The sequence below is a fragment of the Rhyacophila brunnea genome, unplaced genomic scaffold, assembly GCF_057557595.1.
Source record: "Rhyacophila brunnea isolate RB1 unplaced genomic scaffold, BYU_Rbru_1.0 scaffold_3, whole genome shotgun sequence".
In the NCBI taxonomy this organism is placed as follows: domain Eukaryota; kingdom Metazoa; phylum Arthropoda; class Insecta; order Trichoptera; family Rhyacophilidae; genus Rhyacophila; species Rhyacophila brunnea.
Genome location: NW_028232965.1, coordinates 49972446 through 49996488, shown reverse-complemented (window position 1 = coordinate 49996488; position 24043 = coordinate 49972446). Strand labels below are relative to the sequence as shown.

The 24043-nt window shown below is 32.6% G+C and overlaps 1 protein-coding gene across 1 annotated transcript; it reads left to right on the top strand.

Moving 5' to 3' along the window:
• The first annotated feature begins 4151 nt into the window (after nt 1–4151).
• On the top strand, nt 4152–15429 carry Arpc2 (Actin-related protein 2/3 complex, subunit 2). The gene is made up of 8 exons (XM_085952697.1): nt 4152–4333; nt 4786–4879; nt 5160–5259; nt 7481–7667; nt 8228–8363; nt 8804–8888; nt 9963–10164; nt 13651–15429. The coding sequence occupies exons 1-8, from the start codon at nt 4260–4262 to the stop codon at nt 13676–13678; spliced, it is 906 nt and encodes a 301-aa protein (XP_085808823.1). The 5' UTR covers nt 4152–4259; the 3' UTR covers nt 13679–15429.
• Nucleotides 15430–24043: the final 8614 nt, after the last annotated feature.

Genomic DNA, 24043 nt, shown 5'->3' with positions numbered 1-24043 from the left:
TGCCCAAAAGACATGGGAAATTGAGTATACATTGTGATGGTAGACGACAAGTATTGTTTAATTTGTAAAGTCTATTAAGTTTCCTTAGTCAAATTTAATATACTACATTTGTTCAAGTTGAATGACAGTATGAGCGTAGTAGATTATTGCTAGTATTGATTCTGGTACAGCTTACTTCATGTTCGACATGCCTGATATATAGCTACATATTGAATTATTGTGGCATTTTGCGTCTCGGGTTCAAATTCCATTGGATAAGTGAAATATACATGTTGCTTTATCAAATTAATGTAGGTACATCTGCAACGAAGATATGAAAATTGATTTTATTCTCACCCTTTACATTGAGTGTATCATTTTAAGTCACTTTTTACTTTCGTAGGTTGCATTTTACCAACATTATACAATATTTTATCTAGTCTAAATGACTGATTAAACAAACTAATATCAAATAGTGTAGGTATTAGATAGTACCAAAGTACCTATGTAAAAAAACAATTTGGGTGAGAAATAATTGACATACTAAATGAAGATAATAATATATCTCTTGTAAACATTCAATGTTTACTTAGTGGTACTTAATTAATTCATGTTAATTTTAATCAGCAATCTTCTGTAATCTAATGTAAAAAATATTTTGAAGATAATCTTAATATGTGGTGAATATTAAATTAATGATAGATAAGTTTTGTAAAATTAGTAATACGTTATGAAGGTTGGTATTGTACATATTGAATAATGATATAATATTATATAGTAGAATTAGTTTCTTGCTACGTAGGTATTGCTTTTTCATGATTTTCATCCAGGATAATAATATAAGCTCCGATTTGGCTAAATAGTGGCTAGGCATAATATTATGAATATGGTGTGAACGCTTTTGAATTAATACTCGGTAGGTAGTGTATAATAACCATACACAATCGCTGAGATGATTAATGGTAAAGATACAACAGTACCTACTCCATATCGTTTGTATATTTACCAGGACGTGTCTATGTACCTAATTATTATATTCCTCACGAAGTAATATGATAAACATCAAGATAGTAGAAACAAATGTAATAATCATCAAACATTACCTAAATCTAAAGAAGGTATCATTATTTTTTTCAATTGTCCCGTTCCACCCATTCACTAATAGACGCTTCAGCCTAACCAACCTCATTTTATCGTGGAATTTATCTTTCTTTAATCGAACCATGACGATCGAAGCTGTCGCCTGTCAGATTAGATCATAGATAATATTAGAAGATTAGATCATAGACTAATATATTAGGTGAACATAGATGTTGTGAAGTTGGCAGTATGTAATTATGGCCATAGACTAATTATTAGGGTAGAAAGTATCAATACTTTGATATATCAATATTTTTAATCAATACTTTCGTATTGATACCTCCAATCGATGCCGATAACGACATTTGGGATTTTTAGCAAACAAGTATCATTAAATTTAATACCGATACTTTCAAGTATTGATACCTTTGGAACGATATTTATTACATTTGGCATCGATACGTCTTTTCATCCAATACAATACTTTGTTAATAAGATACTTTACAGATATTTTTGTTTCGAACATGGCTCTAGCTGTAATAGTGTTGCTACTAACCAGTGCTGCCATCCTTTTGTCACCAAATTATAGTACATGATCCAATAAATTATAGTACGCACTCGTGGTTCAAAATAATAATATTATGTAGCTTATTTTGTTTTGTTATAAAAAAAGAAGATTTGAGAAATTCTGATAGAATCAAAGTTGAGGGATTTTTTTATTCTTTACCGAACCGAGTAGGTACACACTATAAAATTACTGAATTTTTAAATGTAGAAATCAAATCTCTAAGGAAAACAAACTTTTATCAATATTCCAAATTATGCTTTTTATTATCTACCTTTTTATGTCACAATTATTATAATACAATATGGGTCAAAATTATAGTCATCATCATCATCAGCCGGGGTCAATCCACTGCTGGATGAAGGCCTCCCCAAGCTTTCTCAAACTCTCTCGGTCCTGTGTCGTTCACTGCCACGTATTTCCGCCGAACTTTACCAATTCGTTAATCCAGCGGCTTTTAGGGCGACCCTGTGGCCGTTTCGTACCCCTTGGGTACCATTGGATGACGGCATTTGTCCAGCGGCCGTCCTTTCGGCGACCAATGTGCCCCGCCCATCTCCATTTCAGCTGTTTGGCAACGTCTACAACAAAATTATAGTACAAATACTATAACATAACTATAAAAGTTACCTATGAATGCGAACGGTGCTACCTATGGTGTTGTAAGCTTGTAAAAAGCCATTCATACTAAAATAATTTAGTAGTTTGCCGTTATCCCTTGTCCTACTGAATCAGCTTCAATAGCGGCCCACACACACACACACGATCTTGTCTGCGTGAAAGCCTCGTGTGCGCGATGTCGCACGGGAATGACCGTGTGTCTAAAGTTGCGTAGCGACCAGCGGAAAGAGTGGGGTTGGTCGCGTCCAATCTTTCACGCGTGCTGTACGTCAAGTCGTTTTTTAACACATTTTACCACGTTTAATCTTTTACGTGTGCCGCACGTCAAATGGTTTTATTACGTTCGTCACAAATGGACGTTCGCAATTTCTCTCGCCAATTTATTACGGACCTTATGGACATGTATAAAATATTCCCATGTTTGTGGAGAATCTAATCAGCGGCATATGAAAATAGAAATTTCTGCGATGTGGCGTATGCAAAAATAATTAACTTCTTCAAAGAGAGAGGATTTCCTGAGGCTAATAGAGACTTTGTAGTAAACAAATATCAAAACTTTAGGGGTTCTTTTTGGAAAGAGTTAAAAAAAAGTAGAGGACATCGACGTAAGGGTGGCGGAAGAGATGAAGTAGGTATATGAGCCTTCATTGTGGTATTACGATCTGTTGCTCTTCATAAAGGACCAAGAGCTTCCAACGGCAAACATGTCAAATATGGATTAGGAGATCGGGGATATTGGGGATGAATCTGTAATCAAATGATGAACCACTGTTCATTCTTAAATAATTTTTAAAATCATCGGGATAGTTTTGACGTAATTCACGAATTAAGGGTACTTAGGTGATCAAGACTCTTCGTTTTTTGTTTTGACTTAAACTTATACTTGCGCCTACACAAGCTCAGCTAGTATAATATCTCTTCTTTGGATATCTATTTATAATGTACAAATTAAGTGTGTACAGATGCTTTCTTGTCAGCGCTCAAAATAGAAAATTTTACGAACCGAAGCGCTCAATATTTTATTAAAATATTAACGTTGTTATCTAATTGTATATGTATTTTATAAAAATAAGTCTGTTAGATTTTTTATTATATGACATATCTAGCTCATACGGTCAAATTAATATTCTCACGAGACGGAGTGACAATTTTGAAGATTTTATGAACCGGAACGACGCTCCGGTGCGTTCCGGTCCATTTCGAGCCCTGCTTCATGTATAAAAATAAAGCTTAACTTGTTCACGCGATAGATTTTGGTTATGTTGTGTGCGAAAGGATTTGATGAATTGTTTTACCTCAAGAATGGTTTGTTTACGAAACTGTGTTTGAGCTAAATGTCAAAATGCAGTGGTGTGTCAAAATAACACACTCTTACTAAAACCATGCTAAAACCGTTGAATTGTTGTACGCTCCAACGACTTCCACGATCACGCCGTAATGAATGCGCGATATGCCTTTACACGCTCAATCTCGGCGCGTGCTCCTTTAAACATGCGCAAAACGTTGCGCTATCGCGCAGGATATAGTTGACCTATAAATTGTAGCAGCAGACATTCTGACACGTGTGATATTACGCGCTCAATATCGGGTTCCGGCGCGTACGCTCGAGCATGCGGTAAAGAATGTATGTGTAAGGCCGCTAATATTAAATATACTTAAATACAATTGAAATTTTTAATATTAGGTTTTTACTATTTTTCCCTATTATGGTTTATAACAATCATTGTTGTATTGCATAATCGAGTAATGTAAATTGTATATTTTTATTGTTTCTTAACAAACTAATAAATATATTTGGTCATGTATCCATAAAATGATTTGCAGCCATAAAATGACACTGAATTATCTGAATGTTGGTATTTTTTCCTGTTTTTTGATTTCCATTTCCATTCTTTAGGTTGTTGACAGTGCAATTTGTGGCATTGCTTATTCATCCCGGTTTTTGAGAAGTATTTCATGTCATATCTTTAGGGCTTGGTTTTATGAAGTTGTGGTAGAAATAAAGCTTCATATAATGATTTTACTCGAGATCAACAATAGGATTGTAGAAGAAACGCTGACAGTTAAATATAAAAATGCGCTAGCTCGGTGAGTCAAATACAATCAGTGGAAACGTTACTCTAAATCATTATTTAGTCGAAGGGGGTCTTTTTTAAGTTTATGTCATCTCCTTTTTGCCACCCTCTAAAGCATCGTTTTATGCAGTATTTAAATAATATCCATGACTTTGCGGTGCTTATAAAATTTATGACAAATGTCAAAAACACGATGAGGGGTGAGGCCCTACTTTCAGCAAATGACATCCGCCTTTTTTATCTGTGTTTCTTATCACATTGCATAGGATCGCGGTTATTTGTTTGCCTTTTAATCTAGGTATACTAACAGTGTTCTGTTAAACATAATTTATCCTAATTTTAGTTATAAATTACGGCCAAAAGCAGAGTGCTCTTAGTGAATTGTCATAATTGGTACCTATACAGAAGAAATTTAACCCCTATACAATCCTTTTAATGGAAATAAGAGTTTTAATCCATTTACAGCTTAAAACCAGAAACTACAGATGTGACAGTAGCAGATTTTGATGGAGTTCTCTTCCACATTTCAAATTTAAATGGAGATAAAACCAAAGTTAGGGTAAGTAAATGTGCAACACTACTTTAAAAAAAATATTTCATTAAATTTTTGGTGTACATATCTAGGTATTGTATAATAATTTGATTATTGTCAATGTACCTTGAAGAAAAAGGTTAGGGTTAATTCTAATGAATAACATTTCTTTCAGAAAACACTATTTTGTTGTTTATCTATGAATGTGATAATCCATTTACTTATTGATCATAAAGTCTATTTTTAAATTTATTTAATATTGTTTTTGTTATAAATGATATGACTAATTATTATAATTTTATTTCAGGTTAGTATATCACTTAAATTTTACAAGCAATTATTAGAACATGGTGCGGATGAATTGTTGAAGAGAGAATATGGATCCTTACTTTCTGAACCAGAAACTGGTAAGATAATTTTGTTAACTATTGTAAAATTTACTTTCTGGATTGAGTCTGTAATAATATCATCATTTTGACCTATGTTATCTGTAAATTAGTGTAACCTGTTCATCGCGGGGGATACGTTCTGGCAGTAGCGAAGGGTGGAGGTAGGCTGTTAAGATTCGCTATAAATAGTGCACACTAAACTTTGTTAGTCATATGTATTTGTTTTTATTGAACTAAAACTACAATTTACAGATCGTGTTGGTTTCTCAGGGTTTAATTGAATTTTAAAAACTAACCAACACTATCTGTAAATTGTAGTCTTATTTCAATGAAAACAAATATGTATGTCTGAAAAAGTTTAATGTGCACTATTTATGGAGGATCTTAACAGCCTACCTCCACCCTTCGCCACTGCGTTCTGGACATGGTCGCGATAAGCGATATTTCGCGATCAACGAAGGATTCCCTTGTTTGGCCTCTCTACGTTTACATATTGTGCAAAATTAGTGATTACAGCCAAGTAATGCATTACAGCCACGCTTTACAGCACTCACTCGCTCGTAATCTTCATCGTTCTCTTCTAACAACTCCATGCATTGATTGTGAAGAGAAAGGGCCTTTTCAATGGTTTTAACGTTTAACTTTCGGAACAGGTTTGGAGACGTCATTTTCTAGGCACGTATGGCAGTCCATTTTCTGCATCCCTTCATTAGTTAAGGGTTCGCCGTGTGTAAATAATAATAAAATCTGAATATCATCTACCCTCGATACCTCCGGATATGGCTATAAGACTAATCTCTTCGATGATATTTTGAAGATCATTTTCATAATTTCAGTGAACTTCAACAATTCCACTGAACAACCTTTTCCAAACACCCTTCAACACGACTGGGTGACTTCATTCCACGCTTCGTCGATGTTTCTGATAGCTTTCATAATATTAAATTGTTTCCACCAAACCCGCATGGCATCTCTATCACCTCCATCAGTTTCTTCACTGAGTTGAGAGAAGAAAAAGAGGAAATAAACGTACGTGTTGGTATACGTTTCCAATAAAGTCCCGTCTCATCCACATTAAAAATTAAATTTGGTGGATAATTTCCCCTTTCCACAATTTCCAGTTTTAAAAAAAGATTGCGATATAACGAAACCGTAGTCGCCTGGGTTGCGATGAACGAGAGTTACCTGTACAACTGAGTTATAATTCACCTACTGATAGCAGTGGCGAAGGGTGTAGGTAGGCTGTTGAGGTCCGACGTAAATAGTGCATGCTAAAAGTTGTCAGTCGTACGTATTTGTTTTCATTGAACTAAAACTACAAATTGCATATTAATTATATTTTATAGTTTTTAAAATTCAGTTAAACCAAGGAATAACAGATAAGTCAAAAAATATTCATCCATCTATAAAATATCTCAAGTTATGCCATTAAATCATACATAGTTTTAGATATTTTATGGTTGGAAGAATATATTTTATCTAGGTATATCGGTTTGCTTTAGGTAAGGGTAACATTTAAAAAAAACTAAACAGCACAATCTGTAAATTTCTATTCTTAGTTCAATGAAAACAAATAAGTATGATTGACAAAGTTTAGTGTGCACTTTTTATATTGGATGTAACAGTCTACCTCCACCCTTCGCCACTGATATTATTACCCCCCCCCCTGGACATTAACCCCTCATATAAAAATTAAAACCGTTTAAATAAAACTCCATTCATACAAAACGAATAATACATATATACAAAAGATTATTTGACACAGAAAAATATGGATACCAATTTAAAATTACCATTATAGGGGGGGGTTAATTGTCTTGATTTTTTCTGTATATGGGAGGTTATTGACTATATGTTGATGTCAGGGGTTTTTGTCCAGGAAGTTATTGTCCTGTCACCCTTACTAGATTATAAAACAATATATCTTTTTGTCTATAAATTTAGTAAATTTTTGATACTTAATCTTTCTTTTGGTTTACAATAGTGTAAAACTATAAAAGTATTATGGTATGCAACCATTTTTTAAAGATTTTTGTGTATAATTTGACACACTTGTTGAAAAAGGTTTGCTGTCTCTAGCCCTACACTGCAACTCGTTTAATTAGTGTTCGTTGTGTCGCTATGTGGAGGTCAGAGCATTTTAGTTCCTCAGACTGCAACCCTCCTGAATTTTGTGTCAGTCTTCCATCTAATAATCAGTGGAGTAAAATTATTTGACTAATGAATTGTTTATTCACAGGTTATAATGTGTCAATATTATTGGATTTGGAGAATATTCCCGACAATTGGGAGGAAATAGTAAAGAAAGTGGGCCTATTGAAGCGTCACTGCTTTGCTTCCGTCTTCGAGAGGTATTTCATATTCCAAGAGAAAGGAGAAGTCGACAACTCCAGAGCCGTCATTAACTACAGACAAGATGAGACATTGTATGTATTTATACTACATATTATACAACAAAATTAATTTCCTCCGCGAAATGTAATGTTGATTTGTTTACGTCCAATGTGGAGAAGGAAAATTTGTTTGTAAAATCCTTATCGTTTTTTTTTTTAAATTTAGAACTATGACTGGTTTGATTTTCCACTATAATGTTATAATGTGTAATAAACAAGGCATATTATAACTGTTACCTATTAAAAATTTGCTTACGCATAATAAATAATACAAAGTGTTCACCGCTGTTCACCATCAATCTGTTGGAATGTCTCTTTTTATATGAAAATGTCTTTCCTGCTCTTACACTTGGTCAATGGAAAATTTATATGATAAAACTATTGGAGAAACCTCATGAACATTGAAAATGAATTGAAACATTTTACTGTTTATTTCAAAAATCCCGATTTACAATATAATTTTGGTTTTAAAAGTTTTTCAGATTGTTATAATCCTGTACTGCAAATGGTAGTGTTACATTATGAGAAAAACTGTTACAACAGTAAAAAAGGCCTCCTTTTCAAATTGCAATTGGTTTTTATTCGCTTTCCAGATACGTAGATGCACAGAGTGACAGAGTAACAGTGGTATTTTCAACAATCTTCAAGAATGAAGACGATGTCGTCATCGGGAAAGTTTTCCTCCAAGAATTGAAAGAAGGCCGCAGAGCGTCTCACACTGCTCCACAGGTAATATATTTAAATATACAAATGTGCCTCCACATATTGCAGACTGTTAGGCGTTCATCTTACTCATTGGGTCTTGGTCTGGATCCAACACACATTCAAAAGTAACACTTGTTTTTGCCAGAATCAGAATATCATATTATAGTATCAGCTGAGTTCTTTCTAAATGTTACTGGATAGAGCATGCGGAAAAGATCCTTTGTAAACTGATGAGAATTGCGATGACAGCCATACCAGATATCACAGACTCATCTCAATCTATCACCAGTCTGAATTGAAAGATTAAAACAAAATAGTCTGTAAATGAAGGAAAACTACGATGCGTTTCTGCAACAGTTCACAGTTGATGATACTTTTATTCAAGTAGTTTACGATGATAGCAGAAAAATGAAATTGTGTTTTTTATTTATGATGATAATCTTATGAACATGGTTTATTTTCAGGTGTTATTTTCCCATAAAGAAGCTCCGTTGGAACTTCTAAACACTGATGCCATGGTCGGTGACAACATGGGTTATGTTACATTTGGTAAGATTTTCGATTGGCTATTTTTATAGATTTACAGTCTTCACATACGCTGATATTGTGCCCCTTTTTTAAGTGGAACTTTTTTTACGAGCAGTACACGAATTTTTGTGTATCCGGCTGATGATAAAATGTCGCTCACAAAATTTAAGACAATATTTAGTATACACAACTTCTTACTTGATATGCGGGCTATTCTTTACTTATCGACCGCTAAAGTGATAAATATTATCAAACTTAGGGCAGGTTTGTATCAAAGTATTAGCACTTATTGTAACACTTACAATAAGTTGGTTTAAATAGTTGCAATAAGTGTTATATTTTAACAGCAGCAAGAGAGGTGCTGTTAAAATATAGCACTTATTGCAACAATTACAATCAACTAATTGTAATTGTTGCAATGAGTACTAATACTTTGATACAAATCTACCCTACTTAGCCGTCGTATTTATCACTTTATCACTTTAGTGGTCGATAAGTATAGAATAGACCCCATGGTGGGTGGATAGGGTGAATTGCTTTGATTTCGAGTCAGCCGGCAAACCGTGTAAATCTCTCGATGTTGACAATGCTACGTAAAACTTGAACAATTACAAAATAGAAATCGCTGGCTGACATTTTAAAATTTAAATTTAGTATATCATGCATTCGAAGCATCAAAGACAATCCTGGCTATGTTGTCTTTGATACATATAGGTACAAGTCATGAATATTATGTAACTAATGGTAAACTGTTGTGAGCATGTGGTAAACTTTGGTGGAACTGAAGATGAGATGGTATTCTTTGAATTGGATGATGACAAGAATTCCATGCAGAGTTGCATTAATATGACAATGATGTTGTAGATGTAGATTATGAAAATGGAGAGCAAAACAAAAAGTTTCACCAGTTATAACCATTTTTTTATTTTTATTTAATGTGAATGTATTTTTTTTATCTATCCTACAGTATATTTATGGAACATCAATGAATCATCATAGTCATTCTTTGTCATAACGACTATCTTATTTCGTAAAAATTGTCAAATGTGTAATATGAGTTTGCAGATGATTGTTTATCGTAAATTTACCTTACAGTTCTGTTTCCTCGTCACACATGCCCTGACGCCAGAGATAACACAATCGATTTGCTCCATATGTTCCGAAACTACCTTCACTACCATATCAAATGTTCGAAGGCATACATCCACTCCCGTATGCGTGCCAAGGCTCAAGACTTCTTGAAAGTCCTAAACAGGGCGAGGCCGGAACCCAAAAACGTTGAGAAGAAAACAATATCGTAAGTATATTGATTATTTTATGAATAGTGTTTGATGAAATTTTCATTAGGTATGTTTTATTTAGTGTATATCGCTGGTCAGATGATGCCGTGGGCGCTAGTTCGATTCCATGTCTCGCACAAATTTTGGATTGCTAACAATGACCCGGTGAAGGCAAATGGTGAACAACCATTCCTTATATAATCTCTAATCTCTTGGATGCCATAAATAGGTGGTTTTTTAGACATTCAATGTCTACTCCTAGGGATCTTGGATTCTAATCGTGGGAGTAATGTTTTCAATTGATCATGCAGGTGGATAAGCAGTGAGCAATAATCTATATCCAGACAATTGTACATTTAGGTGGATTCATAAGTTTATTCAAATATGCCGTCCTCACTGCGATCTTGTAGAAAATTAATTATTACTTGTGCATTGAGCATTTTGTTTCAACAAAATATATATTTAACCTTTCTAACGCGGCAACTGACTTTAGTCAGCCTATACGCGCGAGTCATCCGCGCGTCAGCTGACTAAAGTCATTTCGATTTTCGTTTGCCTAGTACTGCTTTCCGCCAGGCGCGAATAATTCGAATATTGATTTAATTTATTCAAAAATCATCCTTCTCTTGACATCTGTCAATGGATAGCCTAAACTTTTGTTCTATCTAATTTAAATAAATATTTTTCGGGAGCGTGTCTTGAATAAAAATATATCAGTCATCGGGCCAATTCAAATTTGCCGCGTATATAGTGTCTTATCGCTTCTTAGTGCATGTGCGCCGAAGACATTTGACTGACGTGTTTGTAACGATACGAGCTTGCGATATAATAAGTTATATTGTTTTTTAGTGATTGAAAAACTATTTGGTGCGTAAACTGTTAAATAGAATATTCGAAAGTTACATTGATCAAAGTGAATTTACAAAATATTTTTACAAAAGGAATGCTTTTGGAGATTGCATTCATTCGCCTATCTGCCAGTATATTATCCGCGAGTTTATAGTTTCGGAAAATAATTTGAACCAGGTGTCATTTAAATATACCTAGAAGTCCGCGATTTAATATGTCTCTTTGTTTATCATTGATTAACATTTTTAAATACTATTTTCTGGTTATAGTATTAGGTGAAACAGACAAAAATTATTTATTTACCCTAGTTATCAGCCATTTATAAAGAAAAGACACGAACACTCAGACGCCCGTTCCCGCATAAATGCGGAAATTGTCGTATTACGCAAACACCAGGTCCCGCGCTACTGAATTTTTATACACTGCGCGGCAAATCATCGTCTGCTGGTGTGAGACAGACACTTGAGAATTATTTTTTTCGTAATACTATTCAAAAGGGTTTGATTCATGACTACTATTTTTTTTATGTAGAATTCTTCTTATATTTATAGTCGAAAATAACTCGAGTTACTTACTATCACGTCATTATAATAAAATAAGAGATTACCTATTCTAGTACCAGGTTATTGAAGTAATATAATAAAAAAAAAACAAATGAACTTGAAAATAAAATTGTGGTGACTATAAAGCATTTAGAAGTGCAAAAAGTGTTTGAAATTTAATATTTTACGAATTGTAATAGGTATTCGAAAAATAAACCATTTTGTTATATAAACTATGTGTCATTCGATTCCATTCAGTTCGGGGTCAATGGTAGGTACAAACCAGGCACTGGTGGTAAGTACATCACTCTCAAATAGCCAGTAGTTCTCAAGGATGATTTATTTATACTCGGCCTGCAGTGCTGCAATGTGTATGCGAGTTCAAACAAAAGTTACACAGTTTGAGATGTCCTGGATGCTATAAAAATGAGTTATTTATGACTGATATTTTTTCAACACACTCAACAAAAATGCTCATAAAAGTCATAAACCATATTATTATTCATTATGTGTATGACATATTTGTCGAAATGGTAGCCGGTAGACTATAAGAATACTGAACTGTTCTTACACTTGTTAATCTGTCATCGACGCATTAGTCCAGCACCATTTCGTAAGTGTCATGGCGCCGCTCGAGTAAGCTGGCATTTTTTCAATGAAGAAGTCTTGTTCGTGATTTCTTATCAGATTTAGGCGACGAATGTTTATTTTTAGAGTCACATAAAATATTAGGTTCTGTCATAATCATTTTTGAACTTGACTCCGATTTTTTACTACTCTATTTGTGTATGTTTGACTGACATTTATTACGATTTATTGATGCTTGAAATCACAACGCGCACTGTTGTACTAAGTCGGGATTCGTAACGCTTAGAAAGGGTTAATAATATGGATTGGAGTCGTCTCTTAGAATCTTTAATACTTCGAATTTACAGCCAATTGAGTCACGGGCCGGCTGGCTCCTACAATCCCTACAGTGGAAGGGTCAACGGGAACCATAGGGATTGTATGAGCCAGCCAGCGGTGTATTGAGGGGAAGAAACGCTGCGACGTGTCGGCGTAGTGGGCTCTGGCTTTTTTGTATTCCTAAATAATGGAGCAGTCATATAGTAGTATCAAAAAAATTTATCCTGGAATTAAATTATTACTTAAGGTGACGCATCAGTGAAACGCCAAATAATTTTCAACTGTAGGCGCGACGAAATTTTGGACTCGCTCGCATTCAGTGAGAGAACGTCGAACCAGAAACACGTCACTTTGCTGCGTGATGGCGACGGGCCAATTAATTCTAAAATCGTGTAAAGATGACTAAAACCGTTACCCATTTACTTTAAAAAGAAAACATGTCAATGAATATATTATTATTGTTACTAATAGAACAATAAACAGAACATAAAATGGACGTATGTTGGATTTATATGACAAATAATATTTCGTTTGACAGGCGTCATTTTCACCCGCCACCCGCAATCCGCGCATCGCCTAGCAACGATCTTTTTAGACCGTGCCTCAACTAATGCATGGCCTTAATTTTTCACCTGCGCTCAATATTCCCTGAACTCACCAACCAATCAACCAGTCCTCAAAAGTCTATAAAGATATCTCTATGTTATCAGAGTCGAATGCTGTATACAGTAAACCTCGTTAGTAAGAACACTGATAATTCGAAATTCGCCGTAATTCGAAATTTTCGCAAAAAAAAAGTCCCTTGAACATTATTTTCATATAAAACAATACCTTTAATTCGAATTTCGTAATTCGAAATTATTTCAGTGTCCTGGCATATAAAAATATTCAATAAATCGTAATAATGTACACTATTTCATGAGCCAGTCATTGACTTTTTTAAAAACATAAATTGCTTATTTTATGAAGGCAATAAAAATAATCCTGACATTTTATGACACAATTTGGTCAGACATCTATGATCGGAAATGAAATTAATGAAAATCAAAAAAAATATATTTTTTTAAATTTTTTATATTTTCTCCCCATACATTTCATAATTCGTAATTCGAATTTTTTTTCGATTTTCGGTCCCATGAAATTCGTATTAACGAGGTTTTACTGTACTTAAATTAATTGGCTAATTTGGTTTTTCTTATGTTTCAGGGGGAAATTATTTATAAGAAAGGACTAAATGACAAGGATCGGCATCGGCCAGGTAAGAAGTGTACAAAGTTAATTAACCATCGTCACTGGCTGTAATCCATTTCATTTTATTTCTTGTACTTTTATTAGTCAAAAGTGGTATGGATTAGTAGTCATTAGGAACAAACGTGGGAGCCCTTCAATTTTAATAGTTCTTCGTATGTAAATTGTTTACGATGCTCAAATTTATTCTTAATAGTTCTCGGGGGTCACACGTATTACATAATACTATTATTATATTATATTGTCAAGTTATTTTTTTATTTTGTTCACAGTATTTTCCATGTAGTAATAATGAAATTTATTTTACTAATGAATTGTTTCTATGAAAGTATATAAAGAATCTTTTTGATGGTTTAAAATATATCATGTGAATATGTAATTACTGTTTTTCCTGTGATTTTAACATTAAAGTGTATTTTCAATTCTTATTATTGTAATATTATAAATTCCGTAATGTAGAGAACGTTAATAATCATTCATTCGAATATTGTTTCAGTGAAAATATAGGCGAAAATCAAATGAATAAACTATTACTATGTACCTATATCAATTTCTAAATTAGTACAGAATTTCATGACAAACTATTTATAAAATCTATTAAAGTTTATTGCGACAGGCCAAATCGTTTTGTGTTTTTTATGCCTATGTTATAAGAGTGAAATATGGAAGTGTATTAGATATGTACGCTTTTATTTAAAATCCCTATCGATATGTTCCGATTACATGCCATTTTGATTTAGTGAATATTTTGAATCGATAAATTAATACAACCTAAATTTCGTTATACGATACGTTTTCTCATTTTGGCTGCATTGATTTGAATTTTATTTCTCGTACGCTTCGGATTGTGCCAACATGCGTAATTTTCATCTTGAACTCTTTTATTTTCTTATAGTTTTGTAACATAAAAAGCTTAAATATAATATTACAGACAGTGAGTTAACTAGATAATGCTTGCAGCAATTAACTTTTGGTGCTAAATAACAAATCGCGTGAATGGATATAATTAATCTGTTGATATGATGTTCTTTCAAGCGTTACCATTACTGATTATTTGTTTTATTTCCGCAATCTTCGTGTACAATAAACATTATTCACATTGCCCATCATGGCTAGGTAATTTTTATGCAAAATATGGGCAACCATAGCTTGTTCCTAAAGTATTCTTCATTGGCATATTATAAGGCTCGCGTATTATGGTTTAAAATGCTGACCCATTATTAGTCATTTTATTTATATTACAGTGAAAACGGGGACACATGAATGTGGTCTCGAAAATTTAGTCAATTATTTATTAAAATAAATTTTTCAAAATATTGAAAGTTTGATTTTGAAATGTCGAGGAGGCTTAGGAATATTCGTGGCTTCGCATTTAGAGTGAGATTTAAATTTGTAACTTATTGATGGTACTGAACCATTCCTCTTTATACATTGACAGCCGGAAAGCCTCATTAATTGAAACACCATTTTGGCAATTCTAATTACAATGTAATTCGATTTTCTTCTGTAATGCGTAATATAAGTTAATGAGGTTTTTCTTTAATGTTAATTCTTTGATATCCAACTTGATGAATGATGACATGGGTATTTTAGTTTATGTGCAATATATTATGATTGTGTATTATATTGAGCTAATACCAGTTTTCCATTTTACTCGTGTCAATATATTTGGCGTGGTTTCACGTGGTAATATATTTAATAAAAAGAACATCACTTTTATACCCATGTACATATATATTATTATGTTTTTATTAATTACCTTTGTCAAAAATATCTGGAGTAAAATTAAGCAATCATTGTACTATTATTATTTTTTAATATAATCAGCATAAATCTGAACATGATATGCTTTTAAGAAGACATTATTTGATTTATATTTTGCATTAATTTTTGTATAAGACATAGTTTTATAGTCATGTTTTTAATATTATACTGCTTCAGTTTGGCCGATGAAATAATAAAATGAGAAAACCTGAGAAAAATACAAATGATGACATTTTCATGAAATATTACATTTTTGTATGCCTAATAATTTTGTAGTATGCAGATTTTTGACATTACCAATTTGAATAATGCATATGAAAAAAGCAAATGATTTTAACTAGAAGAGGAGAGTTCATTGATAAAATGTTGCAATCGATGGATTTTAGAATTTTTGGGGTTTTTATATTAAATTTATAAATCAAATAAAATTAACTTAACGTTTAGGTGTTTAATGCTAGCGGCGAAAACATTTTTTTTATAATAAAATTATTAATGATGTGCAACACCAAATATTTTTCTTCTTTTGTATACTAAACTTGGTCATTCTAATTAGCCTATTGTAATATTACTGACTTTTATTGTAATATTTATTTATTTATTTATGATAAATAATATTGCATCAGTTATATGTTTCTCAAAATAATTTTGAGGGGACAGTATTGTTATAAAATAAGTTTAAAAAAAATATTAATACAAATATTTAATAACCTGAAGATGTTTGATTCATTACTATGGTGACTACCTTGTAATTATTATATCGATAACTATGTGCACGCTGTGCACACGCTGCATGCTTCTATCTCTATTGATCAATAGTAAGTGAAGGCAATTAATTGTCTATGGTGTTTATTTCCACATCACACATCGGCATTGAACAAAGTTCTAAAATTAATTTACTCGTTAAACCTTGTGTTTCTTCATTGCTTTATTGTTTTAGTTTATTGTTTAAGAAGACGAATATTTGGAAAATAAATAAAGAGCAAGACGACGGATTATAACATGTTTTTCCATTGTTTTGTATCTAGATTTAAATGATAAATGCATTTGATATGGCTTATATTATTTTATATTTTAATTTGAATACAATATGATGTATATTTAAAGAATAAATATAAATATTACTACTTATGGTTTTATTAATAAACATTTCTACTGATCCAACAGAGATTTAATTACATCAATATACAGTTGACTTTCGGTTTACCATGGTGGAAGTGATAATCGATCAATCAAACCGTCTAATGAAAATATTCAAAACTGACTGGAACAATGTTAGCAATGCAAGCGACAACATATTTATGGATGTGAGTCAGTGTCGTCCTTTCATTTTTAGTCTCAAATTGTATGCAAAATTGTTAAGAGTATAGGTAGTTATTATCATCTACTGAGGATTAGAGAATTTCTACGGAATCTACTTTCATACAACGGTAGTTTTAGGCGCCTACATGGAGGTCTGAAGCCCTGACAAATCTGGAGGCCCGCTTGTGATTTAAAAAAAATATGATGCCATTACTGTCTAATAAAGTGACCTCATCTCTGCTTCAAAGTTGTAATGATTGTATTCGCTCCTTACATTGCCGCCCTTTATAATCCGCCACCACTAAGTCACTGATTTGAGTTATCTCTGGAACAGTGTTCTACATATTGCGAGTCATCGATTCATGACAGCAATAAAATTTATATTAAATTATATTGGTGAACCCATCGCATTCCAGATTATATAAATTATTTTTTTAGGATAAATCTTATTTTATTGCTTGAAAAGTAAATAAATATTTTTCTCACCATATATAATATACTTAAGGGGGGACATGCTCGTCGAAGGTCAAAATTGAGTTTTTATTGTATTTTCAAACCATGATCCTGGACACTCCTTAAACGTTGTAGATAATCTATTTATATAATTTTGAAGCCTTATTATCCTTTATAGTTATTTTAAACATTTGATGACTGCATAAAGTATTTTTGTTACATAAAATAGTATTCTTTTAAACCTCTCGCTCTAATGTTTTAGAATATAGTCATATTTCGGTACATAACTGTGCAGTGGTGTTAAGATTTTTTACGTTTATTAATTTTTAAACGCATTTATGAAACCATTAGTATAATTTATTACGAGATAATTTTTGTAAAATATTCACGATAAAAAATTATAGTGATAATCTCCGTGATCCCAAATTTGACAAGAATTAGGCATTTTATTATTCAAAAAATCGGCAAGATTAACACATTTAAAGATGATTCTAAAGATACTTATTATAAGCTATGTCTTTGACCATTCAAGTGTGATAAACATCTTATGAATAATGATTGCTTTATAATAATTATTGACCTAAGAATAAGGTAGTGTTTTTTTGAAATACGCCATTTCTTTTGTCATTCCCCAGTGGTTAAGCTACAACATACGGCCGTAGCCATTAATTGACAAACTATAATTAAAGTAGGGAGTAAAATGATATTGACGCGCGTGTTTAAACATGTACCGTTTAAAAAAAAATAAAAAAAAATTCGGTTAGGTACATGTTCAAACACGCGCGTTAACATAATTTTAATCCTTACTTTAATTATAGTTTGTCAATTTATGGCTACGGCCGTATGTTGTAGCTTAATCACTAGGGAATGACAAAAGAAATAGCGTATTTCAAAAAAACACTACCTTATTCTTAGGTCAATAATTATTATAAAGAAATCATTATTCATAAAATGTTTATCACACTTAAATGGTCAAAGACATAGCTTATAATAAATATCTTTAGAATCATCTTTAAATGTGTTAATCTTGCCGATTTTTTGAATAATAAAATGCCTAATTCTTGTCAAATTTGGGATCACGGAGATTATCAATATAATTTTTTATCGTGAATATTTTACAAAAATTATCTCGTAATAAATTATACTAATGGTTTTATAAATGCGTTTAAAAATTAATAAACGTAAAAAATCTTAACACCACTGCACAGTTATGTACCGAAATATGACTATATTCTAAAACATTAGAGCGAGAGGTTTAAAAGAATACTATTTTATGTAACAAAAATACTTTATGCAGTCATCAAATGGTTAATATAACTATAAAGGATAATAAGGCTACAAAATTATATAAATAGATTATCTACAACGTTTAAGGAGTGTCCAGGATCATGGTTTGAAAATACAATAAAAACTCAATTTTGACCTTCGACGAGCATGTCCCCCCTTAATGGGAATTTAATCATGATCATGATTATAATTAAAAAAAATTTAAAAAAAACTAGGACTAATGGGGTGAGAATCGAAGTAAATGATTAATGGTTTTTTGTATTGGACTCCACAGTGGTCAGTATGTTATTCAGTGTTCCAAGTATTACAACCCTGGTAAATTAATTGTCAACTGTTGTACCTATCATATGAATACGATACATATTTAATTGAAATTCTAAATAAATAAAGTGCCCAAAAATCAAATGAGTTATATTGTTTAAATACATACCTCACAAAGAGAAAATTTTACTCAATATCCTGCAAAAATGATCCAAGATGTATAGTATCTCCGTAAAGAAATTCACTGCTTTGTATGCAATAGCAATATGCATTATGAGACTGTTTATAATTAATTATTTATTAGAAGTTGGGATCGAGAAAGAATCAGGAGACGTGAATCTCGAGAAATTACTACTTACTACTAGGAAACAATAACAAAAGGGAATTTGAAATGGCTGGCGACCTTGATCTCAAACTTTGAAATTCCCTATAAGAAAAGAAGCAGTAGACTTTGAACGGAATTTGTTATTTACGGGTCAAAATTTTTCTTGTATCTTTGTGTAAGAAAGCAAAATTAAAAAAACTGAACTGTACCGGGATCTATGAAATTTGCTGGTTTTTCACTATTTTAGCACAAAGAAAGTATTAAAAAAAGATCTTGAATTGGGATTTCAAACAGATTCAGCCGGTAGCAAATTTGCGCCGGATGAGATAAATAGAAAGATATAAAGATATTTCTTAAGATTCTTGAGAAATCAATAAACCTATCTTGAATTCGAGAATTCTCGAATAACGAAGATAGTTGATTAATCACAAGTTCTACTTAGTTAGATCCTTGTGTTATTTTAAGTGTAAGTACATGATCTCTTATTTCAATACAATATGTATATCCAATTGATTGATTGAAAATTTACAATAGAAATCTAAACACCTTGGATCGATCTTTCTTGCGAAACTGATATCTTCAGTATGATTTTCTGTATCTTACATTACCTACGTGATATAAAAATCTATTCCACAATGGTTTCCTATTTTTTATGCAAACCTGTTGATTAATATGTTAATACAACACTGGTTTGAAGAACTACATCTGAATATAATAAGGTACATACATACATGAATTACAAAATGATATTGAAACATCAATATCTTTGATTACGATCATGTATCATTGTGACATGAATATAAATTACAGTACAATAATATTCCTGCCTCGCAGTTTGTAGTTTTATAGTACATTGGGTAATCATTTCGTCGGTGTTTTGTAAAAAGGGCGAATATTAACCAAAATGCTATTTTACAAGAGGAGTATTTTTAACTTTGACATTTATTTGTTAATTACCTGTGTATGATTATAAATGTCGAACAAGTTTGTAATAAAGCTTAGAAAGAATACTGTCCTTGTAAGCGATGGTGCCCACAGACGCGTCGGGCGCGCGAAGTCGGCGAATGCAGTGTTTATTCATAACCATAATCACACGTCTCTTCCCGCGCATTACCCTTCACCTATGTTATAAGCGGCCCAAGCAGCACAAAATAAATATTATTACAGCGCCTCTCATAACAAAGCAATAAAAATATTATATTATTTCGGGGCTTGTAATTAAAATTTACGACGACATTCTTCAACCAGCGATAAACTGAACACGCAATAAAACAAAACAATGACTTCTCTGTAATTAAATAATTGCTTTCCGCCCGTCGATCGACAATGCCTCGCGCAGCGTGTTTTTGCTCGCTGTGGTCAATGAATGGACTCCATTGTATTTTCTTTCATTCGTATCGCCGAGAAGCGGTGATTCGCGAAAAAACGATGATTCATGCGGCGCGCGCGTATAATGCGTCGCCATATCCAGTGGGCGCTGGTGTATTTGATTACGTTGTATTTTCAATGATTTATGCGCCACTTGTAGAAATTTTGCGCGGGTGCGGCGCCTGACGCGTTCTGTGGGCACCATCGCTAATAGGCATTATAATATTTAAAAGGACTATTATGTCACATTCGCTTTTTATTCGTAGTACTAAGTGGAGATTCGCCCTAACGATTATCGTCTTTAAGTACTTTCCTGTGGAGACACAAATTCGCCATTTTTACACAACAAAACTAGTGAGGTAGGTATTGTTTTTGAAGTTATACTTCTTTAGGCGGGTTTGGAAAATAAGATCAGAGTGTATTTTTGGCGTGTGACATGTAACACATAATTAATTTTTTCACACGAAAAAAATCGCACTCGATTGGATTCGAACCACGATTGTTTGGTTATCAGCCGCTACTGCCTTTACGCCACAGTATGATAATGCAATCGTGACGATTATACAGTATAATAATAAATTCAGTTGCCTAGGAAACGAATTTATTATTGTTGGCCAAAATAAAATAAAAACAACGAGAAATAAATAAATAATTTATTTAGTGATATTTAAAGTGTCTAGAAATAAACCAGTGGCACTCCAATAAGCACTCCTTTATTCTACTTTTTATTGATATGGGGCTATTAAAACGTCAATTCCATCTTATATCATACTTTATTATTTGACAGATCTGAAACATGACGTCTCGCGCAATGATGTGATCATAGTGACCATACAATAAGGAGTAGATTATTTTGCTTGGTGAAAATAATTCTTTCCGGTTGTGAATTGTACATACTCCTTTTTATATGTGATTAGCTGTCAAAACTAAGCTTAATATTTTTAAGTGTGATAGGTACGTTACTTTTGTTTGGTATTACATATTTAGTTTATGTGAAATCTATTTTCGTTTGAATTTGAAACTGTTTGAATATTTTTGGTTGATGTGAATTTTGACTAATGCGGTGTGCGATTATTTTATTTTGTTACGCCAAAGAAGTATAACTTCTAACGCGTGTACATAAGTACACACACCGATTTTTTCATTAAAATCTTGATTTCGCCAAAATGGTTGATTCGCCCTTTTTACAAAACACTGACGATTTGTGAAACTTTTCAATTTATTTTAAGATTCATCTAATATGCTTTGATTCCACAAAGTAGGTCTCAAATCTTAAAACATAAATAAGGTAAAGTTATATCATTGTAATTAAATTTAATAAATGCGTCATGCAGTAAAAATAATAGTTTAGCACGCTATCTGTGTAGGCTGGCTCTGCTTGAATTTTGACATTTTCACTAACGCTGTTATCCTACTGCTAAAGTTCGACATGTCAAACTTCTTGCTATCTTTTCCGTTCTCTGGATGTTGTCCGACAGTGTTATGAGTCGACTTCAAGGAACCTTCGTCAGAGCCTGGAAATAATTTTCAATATATTCATGTCAGCGATAATATCACAATATACAGTAGAAACCTGATTATGAAATCCGAATAGTGGATATATTTTGACTGTATACTTTCATCTTAATTTCGGACTCGTTGCTGTGACCATTTTCAAGAGAATAGAGATGTTAGCAATCTTGATAATCAATCAAATTCGACTGTAAGTAATAAATTCCTTTTAAGACATAATTTTTGGTTATCATGTACACAGTGTTGTGCGATAGAATACATAGGTAGTATGAAATTCATCGTGAACAAGAACTTGTGGAAATTGTAACAATTTTCATACAAATTCATCTGGATGTATACTAATGCTGCAAGAAGTTCTCAGAAGGCATCGCAATCGTGCGGCTCCAGCAGCCTAAGATTTCTTTCTGTTGATGTATTTGAAAGGGAAAGTTTATATGGACCAAAATGTTGGAGGCAATGATAGAAAATGTCATAAAAAGGGCCCAACTTTGCACAGCGGCCACATGCTGATACACCCCTGTTACAGGCGGGCTTCTCCCGGTGTAAAATAATCATTTAGTAGTCATAAGTCGAAACGTAACCCTGACCTCTAGAAACATCTTCATAAAACATCTAATCTGATTCCTTGCTCAACTACGTAAGTATTTTTTTTATTCATGAGTAAAGACCTTCGTCCGGTGCGTGAAAATCACTTATTGGGCGGAGGTGTAATTAAGATAGATGTTTAAGTATAAATGATGGATGAAAGAGATAATTTTAAGACTAAATATAAGTAATCAAATATAATAAATTTTGCCGCGCATTGCGCAACGGTGAAATCCTCGCGCGCCGGCACCGGGGTCAGGCTCGTGATTCGCCGAATCAAAGATCATGCGATCAGATTTGGCCAATCACGAGTCCTTTTGACTAGTCGGCGTGGGTACGGGAAATTTAAAAAGAAAAAAAAGTTAGTAAGCGTCCCTTTTCCAACATGTGAAACACTGCGAAACTTATTGTAAAAATAAAATATATAAACCTGTAAAGAAAATTTAAAATATAAGATAATACCAAGTTACGCACGAGACACGTGGTTTCATTTAATTTCTCCTCAATTTAAAAATATCTTTTTTTGTGAATCCGGGGTTCGATGGACACCTGAGCTAGCCGCTGGAACCCCGGACGTCTCAATGCCCTATATTATTTTTGGAAATTGATAAAATATAATATAAGGATTAAATATACACGCAAAATTTGAAAACACCTCGGAAAAGGAAATACTACGGCCGGTGGGACTCGAATCCGCATCCACTGGATTCGCGCCAATGTGCTCTACCAATTAAGTCATGTGAGTCTTAATTACGATGAAATTGACTAATACTGTTTACATTTTTGAAGAGCTTTATAAACTGCGTTATTTTGGTAGTCGGTTTTTGTATTTTAAATCAAAGTATCAATTATTACCTTAATTACTAACCGATATCAGGATCTCTCCAATTTTAGTTACAACGTACTTGCACTTGCTAAGAATTTTAGAAACTATTTTTTTTATTCAACGAATAAAAGAAAATAGTTGATTTAATAAACATTTAAAAAAACTGTATTTTCGAAAGACTATAGAATTATTGATGTATTATGATGATATTTAATACATTGTCAGCTTGCTTCAATATTTTTATTTAGTTGACAAATGAAGATAGATAAAGTAAAAGAGTGTATTCTGATGAGACAAAAATGATGCAATTCATTTTTAAGGTTGAACATAAAAAATAAATAATTTAATAATCAAAATGTTGAAGGTATTAATAATTACTTTCACCTGGAGAGACAATGGAACTCATTAACGATGCACTTTGCTGTTGTTCTTTCTCGCTCTCCGAATCCGATTTGAAGTCAGCTCTCACCAAATCCAACGCTGCCATATGAAACCAGAATGCAAACATACAAAATCTCATTAACAGAATGGGGATATTAAAATAAAAGTTTGTTGTCAATAATAAAAAGTCGAAACGGTAGTAATACCATCATAGATTCGTATTGATAATAATCCAGTGTGCCACCAAATTTTCTGAAGGTAAATATAGGTAAAGAGCATATTAATAAAAA

Excerpts from the sequence above, each read along its gene's own strand:
- Arpc2 (XM_085952697.1), top strand. The coding sequence starts at position 4,260 with ATGATTTTACTCGAGATCAACAATAGGATTGTAGAAGAAACGCTGACA. Across the intron at positions 4,334-4,785 it reads TATAAAAATGCGCTAGCTCG|CTTAAAACCAGAAACTACAG; the intron begins GTGAGTCAAATA and ends ATCCATTTACAG. Across the intron at positions 7,668-8,227 it reads TACAGACAAGATGAGACATT|ATACGTAGATGCACAGAGTG; the intron begins GTATGTATTTAT and ends TTCGCTTTCCAG.